Genomic DNA, 7125 nt, shown 5'->3' with positions numbered 1-7125 from the left:
CCGGGCCCATCGGCCATTTTCCCGGCCGGCCCAGGAGGCTCCCGCCGCCACCGCCCGCGCGGGAGGGGGAGGGGTGCCTGGGGCGGCCGGGCCCCGGCCCCCTCCGCTGGCCACCCTCACCCCACTGCCCGCTTCGTACCCCCCAGGCCTCAAGTCGGATCCGCACCCCGCGCCATGCCGAGGGAGAGGTGAGTGGCCCGGCCGCTGGGGGGGGGGGCAACAGTGGGGGAGGGGTGGGCCGAGATTTGGGGAAAACTCACCCCTGTCTTGGTGCCACCTCGCTTTTGTAGGGATGCGAAGGAACGAGGCACCATGAAAGAGGAAGGCAGCGCCGATTTCTCCGTTCGCTCCAGAAAAAGGAAAGCAAATGTGGCCGTTGTGAGTACAAAGGAGACAGGTGGGGGAGGATTCTCCACCCTCCTCATCTTACCTGGGTACCAGACTTGACTCTGCCCACAAACTTGTCAAAAGGGGGGTAGATCAGGGATGCCTTTGGTAGAAATGGTGCTCATAATCTAATCAACTCCCCCCCCCTTCTCTGTGTTTTGTCTTTGGGTTGTTTGGTTTGTTTCTGTGTGTGTGTGGGTGGTTGTTTTATGTTAGTTTTTGCAGGATCCAGATGAAGAAATTGCCAAAATTGAGAGGACTGTGAGAAGCCACTGTTGCAGTCAGGTACATGTGCTTGCTAATTGGGCCTACCTGGAAGGCCTTGCCCTCTGTGGTCAAATTGGGTTGATAACCTCTTGTCTCCTGTTGAAAGTCTTTTCTTTAATATGAAGTACAGTCCAAACAACTGAGCACTGTGCCTACCAGTGGGCACTGGCCTCTGCCCACCTCAGCATTCCAGGAAGGTCTTATGTTCCTGACTGGCATCCTATGAGATTATAGATATTTGCTGTCTGGAAGAACCAGAATGGACATCAAATTAGTCCTTCCTTTTAACTAAGAATCTCTGGTAGCATGCTGGTTAAAGCAGTTGGCTGCTAACCAAAATGTTGGTGGTTTGAACCCACTAGCTGCTCTGCGGGGGAAAGAGGAGGCAGTCTGCTTCTGTAAAGATTTACAGCTTTGGAAATCCCACAGGACAGTTCTACTCTGTCCTGTAGGGTGTCTGTGAGTCAGAATCAACTTGATGGCAGTGGGTTTGGTTTTTTGGTTCCTTTTAGCCAGGAGTTTCTGGGAGGCCCAAACTAACTGAAAGATTGACAGTATGACCCCATCTAGAGGTGCCTTGGAAGGAAGAAAGGCCCAGTGATCTGCTTCGGAAAGGTCACAACCATAAAAACCCTATGGAATAGTTTTATTCTACAGCATACGAGGTTGCCATGAGTCAGAATCTACTCCATGACAACTGGCTTTTTTTTTTTTTTCCCCTAACCCTTTTATCAATGAGGAAACTGAGGTCCAGTTAGAGGAAGAATGTAAGCCAGGATTGTATTGCAAGTCAGGGGCAGAGTCAGGCCTGTAACCTTTTCTCTAGAGACTCATGAAGGAGGAGGGGAGGGTTCTGGATACAGAGCTCTTTGGGTAACTTTGATGGGTGCTTATGTCTGTGTAAGCAGTGACTCTCCCCTCACATACACATTTAGATTGTTTTGTCATGGAGCTTAAGGACTTTTTTGCTGCCCCACCTCCACCTCCTACTTAGGTCCGGTTTGGAAACTTCCTCTTTCTGGCCCTAGAAGTTCTTCCAGCCCATCCAGCAGTTACCTCCTGTGATGGGGCTCATCCTGCTCTTGGTGTTAATAGAACATTCTGTGTAATGATGTGTATGTCTGAACACATTTTTCTTTGACTAGTTTCTTTTCATTGGCTACTCTTGTCTCTTCCTTAAGTAGTTTCTGCCAAATTTCATGCATATAAGGAGCTATCCTTATAGTATCAGAAGTTCCTTGCCGAAAAAGCTTGCCTTATCTCTCTACCTTCAGAAATGGTTGGGACTATAATGGCTTACGTAGGGGAAGCAGTCTATCTCTAAACTAGTTGGTCAGGCCTTCTGGCACTGTCACAGATAAAAGCTGTACAGGAGTAGTTTTCGAGCTGACTGCTGTTGTCCTGACTGGGATAGAGCAGTGAGCAATAGCCATGACAGCTAGGTCTGGAAGAATGAAGTGCTTCAAAGCTGATAGGCCACATTGTTTGCTGTAGCAGTTGTCACTGCACATAAGACCTTAGTATTAATATGGGGAAGATCCACTGGATATTGAACAAGGGAGATGATTTCTTTATTAGAATAAATACTTCACTTTAGGAAAAGGAAATGATAATATATCCTAAGTTCTTTCTTAGAAAAACTTCCTAATAAGCAAGTTGATTTTGCAGGTGTTAGAAAAACAAATTCCTACTGTGAGGTTCAAAATTGTTTATTTTCCTAGCTGCGTTTAAAATTGAAAGAAAATTTACAACTGAAGATAAAGCAAAGCCATCCAGGTTGACTTCTTGGTGTTTTTAAGTATTTTCTGGTTTCAGAGATAATCTGAGTAGTTCTTAGGGTATGAAGGCAGGGCTCTGTCTTGGGACTCTGAAGAGTTGAAAGCTGTGATATGTGAATAGCCATATTATTTCCCACTAGAAGGTATCTCTGGTTGTCCAGAGATTAATGAGAACAGGTTTCTGTGTGTTTGTAGAATAGATAGCTTGAAATTTATCCATCTGTTATGGAACAATGTCTTTGTTCTGTGTAGATTCATGAAGCTAGAATTTGTTGACACAACAGAACCCAGAGTTTTTCTCAGGAGTTAGTTCTGCAGGCTAGTCATGAGTGTAGTAGTACAACATTACTGGTTAAACCCAGTATAACAACGTAAGTTACCTGGAGCCATCATGCCTCATGTAACTGCCTCATCAAGACCACACAGAACCATTGTTCTTCTCTGAGGCTTTCCTTAGTGAAAAGGTACCTTTTATCTAAAGTCCAGGGAGCCCTGATGGTGCAGTTAAAGGTTAGCTATTTGAAAGGTTGGCAGTTCGAACTCACCTAGCAGCTTTGTGGGAGAAAGACCCAGTGATCTGCTCCCATAAAGATCACAGCCAAGAAAACCCAATAGGGGCAGTCCTCTTCTGTCACCTGTGGTTGCTGAGTTGAAATTGACTCAACAGCACCTAAAAGCAACATCTAAAGTCCATTTAACATACGTACGCATTGTGTTTAAATTTTTGCGACCCAACATTAGTTTTGGAGCAGAATTTGAGACTTTGTTAATTCTTAGAAAATAATTTTGCATGAGGTTATTTTGTCCTTAGTTGTGGCATAAGAAATCAGGAATGGTTAGGAATAGTCACAATTGGTCTCTTGCTCTTCTCATTCTTTCCTAAAACTCAGGCTGATCTTCCTTTAAAACTTGTACGCTCAGGTTAAGGACTTAAGACTGTATTATTCTGTATCACCTTAAAAAGGCCAGCTTTGGTGACACCCCTGAGACTACAGCTCCTAGTTACCCTTCAGGCCTGAAATTGAACTCACTCCCATGGCTTCCAGCCAAACAATAGACATATAGGGTGAACATTTACAGCAGGTAGGTACATTCCTTAGAACAATCAATTATGGGAGAATCCAAACCAAAACCAAACTCACTGCCATGGAGTCGGATCTGACTCATAGCAACCCCTCCTTGGGTTTCTGAGGTGGTATCACTACAGAAATAGATTGCCCCATCCTTCTTCCGAGGAGTGGTTGGTGGGTTTGAACCGCCAGCCTTCTGGTTAGCAGTCAGATGCCTTGGGCACTACACCACCAGAGCTCCTCATGGGAGAATAGAAGGGCAGTATTTGCACAGGGAGCTCTGGTGGCATAGTGCCCAAGGCATCTGACTGCTAACCAGAAGGCTGACAGTTCAAACCCACCAACCACTCCACAGAAGGAAGGGTGGACAATCTACTTCCGTAGTGATACTGCCTCAGAAACCCAAGGAGGGGTCACTATGAGTTGGACCCAACTCCATGGCAGTGAGTTTGGGTTTTTTTTTAATTTGCACATGGAGATAACTCGGGACAGGAATGCATAGAAAAGAAGAACACAGGGAATAGGTTACTACAGGAAGTGGGAAGAGAGCTGTTACACTGTGAGTATTGCAGTCAATTCATGAAACAAAATGTGTATGAACTGCTATATGGAAAATGAGTTTGTAAACTTTCACCCAATCACAATAAAAATTTTTAAAATATCAAAGTGTTGACAAGGAGAAAAAAAGGCCAGCTTTGGGAACTATTTGTCTACTTGTGGTTCACCTAATTTGTCCATGAGCTGCAGGTTGGGAACTGCTACCAGTTTATCTTCAAAGGCCTGCTCTCAGCTGTGCCAGACATCTGGCCGAAATGGGTGGTGCCCAACATCTGCCTTCAAAACTGGGGTTCATTCTTCTTGAATGAAGAGCAAAACTTCGAAGAGTTGTAATGTGATAATTCTGAGTCAAGGAAGTGCTACGAACACATGATACTAGAACTGGAGGAGAGGAGGTTGCCCTTTTCCCACAGCTATTGGCAGGAGCTGTGATGGATGATTTTCATGCCCACCTCTTTGCACATTGGGTAGAGAAGAACTTTATCATGCTTTTCTCAGTAGACTGAAAAGGCTCAGGCTTCCTTGAAGGTGGCAAGTGTGCTGTGATGGCTGTTGTGTACTTATCTTAAAGTAGCACTTAGAGCCCAAGTTCTCATGTTCATTTATAGTCATCTCAGTTGTCGTACCCTCCCCCGGTGAACATTAATGGTCTTTTCTGTGTCAAAAAAAAAAAAAAAAAGCCAAGCGTCTCAAACTTCCATGGAGCTTCTATTGCTGGCAGGATTGTTACCTGCCATATCTTGAACACAATCATTGTTTTATAATTTAAAAGATCAAACATAGGCTTCTTTTTACAATATGAAGTTCAACAATAACTTGAAAATTTTCCAAGTGGTAAAATGACCTTGGTCTTTTCCAAATATTGAAAATTCAGTAAAATTGAGTGTCTGAAAACTTTAAAAGAAAACAGTATTGGCTTGATTTTTAATGATTCATTGATTTAGCAGATATTTGAGTCTTACTTTGTATCAGGCTCTGTGTTCAGATGTCTTTAGGATTTTGCCACAGAAACGAATAAGTGGTAAACTGGACAAAAATTCAGTTTGGACTCAAGTTGTTTCTTTGATCTGTCTTTGTAAAAAAATAATTGGTTTTTCTCCATACCCTATGACACTTTGTTATTTTAAATAATCAGTATCCAAGCTCTGTCTCCATAGACTTCTCAGTGTAACCTGTGACCATTGCCTGATTTTTAACTAGGCAGATATTCTATTTTGTTTTGAATAAAGGAAAACAAAAGATCTCCATTGTGTAGTGTATTAGGCGAGCCTGGTAACCAAGGGAAGATGCCACGTGTGATGCGTTCTTGTTTAAAAATGGGGGACTTTAATAACGATGATTGTTTATATTTTTCTATCTTGTAATTTTTAGAAATTTTACCGGAGTAGTTATACTTGATAAAAAACAAATTTTTGAACTGTGACCAAATAGTTCATTAGCAGGGCTTACCCTGGGTGGACCAAATGATTAAGTGACTCCATACTAGCTGAAAGGTTGGCAGTTCAAATCTAATGAATCTTTTTCATCATAGTTTAAATACTTGCAAAGGTTATATTTTCCAGAATATTGTAAATACTGGTAGTTGCTAATTAAGTTACTTTTAAATGTATCCAATGGAGTGTAAACACCAGCTACTTGATAGCCTTTATTATGTGAAGAAGCATGTCTTTAACAGTCAGAGGTACTTTGGAAGGCAACCCTGGCGATCTGCTTCTGAGAGGTCACAGCCTTGAAAAACCTGTGAAACAGAGTTCTACTCTGCATACGTAGGGTCACCATGAGTTGGAATTGACACTATATAGTCACTAACAACCACAACAATCTCACAGTGTATCTTTTTTCCAAGCATTTATGGAAGACGTGCCTAGTATTTTATTGAGCTGTAAATGGATTTGTTGCTCTTTTTAAAAAAATATAAAGGATATTGGCATTTTATCTTTCCCTTCCTGTTTATTTTGTTGCTTAAGTATCTTATACAAGAGTGGTAATGTGGAGGATATTCTCAAGTATTTACTATGCAGACTCCTAAGTTGCTGAAAGGAATGAAATAAACACTTGATAGCATTACTGTGGCTTTTACTTACTCAAACTACCTCCATCTTAATTTAGACCAGAATATTTAGGCCTGGAGGTACTTCTCCAGTATGAAGATATTTTTTCAAATACTGGCTGATCTACAAATCAGTGAATATGAAAATAGCCAATATACATCAAACTGCAAAAACAAAATGTGTGTTTTTCCTAGTCTTTGGACAGTAATACAGTCTGTGAAAACCCCTATTCCCTGATTCCCACACCTGACAAAGAAGAGGATGAGCTGGTATACCCAAATTCCACCTGTGAACCTCAGAGTTTCGCACCATCAAGAACCTCACCACTGCCGGTACTGAAGTAAGTGTTTACTGTCCGCATGGCTTCCAGGTCTTCTACTCTGTGTTCACACTTCTCCTCATTAGTGTGGATGCTTTCTGACCCTTATTTATATTTTGTAGCTGGGCAAATAAAGAGGAGGTTTGGAAAATTATGTTAAACAAAGAAAAGACGTACTTGAGGGATAAGCACTTTATGCAGCGGCATCCTCTTCTGCAACCTAAAATGCGAGCAATTCTTCTGGATTGGTTAATGGAGGTGAGTTGAGTCTACCCATTAACTAGAAGCATTGACCGTTTCTAGAATCTTCTCAACTGTTACAATCTTTTTGTGTGTTTTGGCCCATGACATATTTTGTTTGTGAAGCAGTGGGTATATTGCAGTGATCTAAGTTTTTGTTGCTTGCATACATCCTCAAAAGAATTTCTACAATCTTTTTAGTCCTCACATAATTTTGTTGTTGAGTGCCATTGAGTTGATTCCTACTCAAAAGTTGATAATTATCTTTTTTCTTCAAAGTATAAATAGTTGGAAAGTTTGTATTTCCTGGTGTATTGTAAATTTTTTTTTTTTTTTAATTTTTTTTATTAGGATTTGGGTAAAGATTTACAGAGTAAATTCACTTTTCATACAGCAGTTCACATATACTTTGTCTCATGTCATTGACCAAAATTTACAATGCAGCAGCTCCCCTC

The 7125-nt window shown here is 41.7% G+C and overlaps 1 protein-coding gene across 1 annotated transcript in view; it reads left to right on the top strand.

Moving 5' to 3' along the window:
- The first annotated feature begins 294 nt into the window (after window positions 1–294).
- CCNE1 (cyclin E1) overlaps window positions 295–7125 on the top strand; it is a 13220-nt gene continuing 6389 nt past the window's right edge. The window contains exons 1-4 of the mRNA XM_007947765.2: window positions 295–378; window positions 604–672; window positions 6306–6451; window positions 6553–6688. Of these exons, the coding sequence (XP_007945956.1) occupies window positions 313–378; window positions 604–672; window positions 6306–6451; window positions 6553–6688 (417 nt within the window). The 5' untranslated portion in view covers window positions 295–312. The remainder of the gene's footprint in view (window positions 379–603; window positions 673–6305; window positions 6452–6552; window positions 6689–7125) is intronic.

Source organism: Orycteropus afer, unplaced genomic scaffold (assembly GCF_000298275.1).
Source record: "Orycteropus afer afer isolate SDZICR_OR568_19922 unplaced genomic scaffold, OryAfe1.0 scaffold00009, whole genome shotgun sequence".
NCBI classification, from domain to species: Eukaryota; Metazoa; Chordata; class Mammalia; order Tubulidentata; family Orycteropodidae; genus Orycteropus; species Orycteropus afer.
Note: the sequence above shows the minus strand (reverse complement) of the source record. Positions and strands in the feature narration are given on the sequence as shown.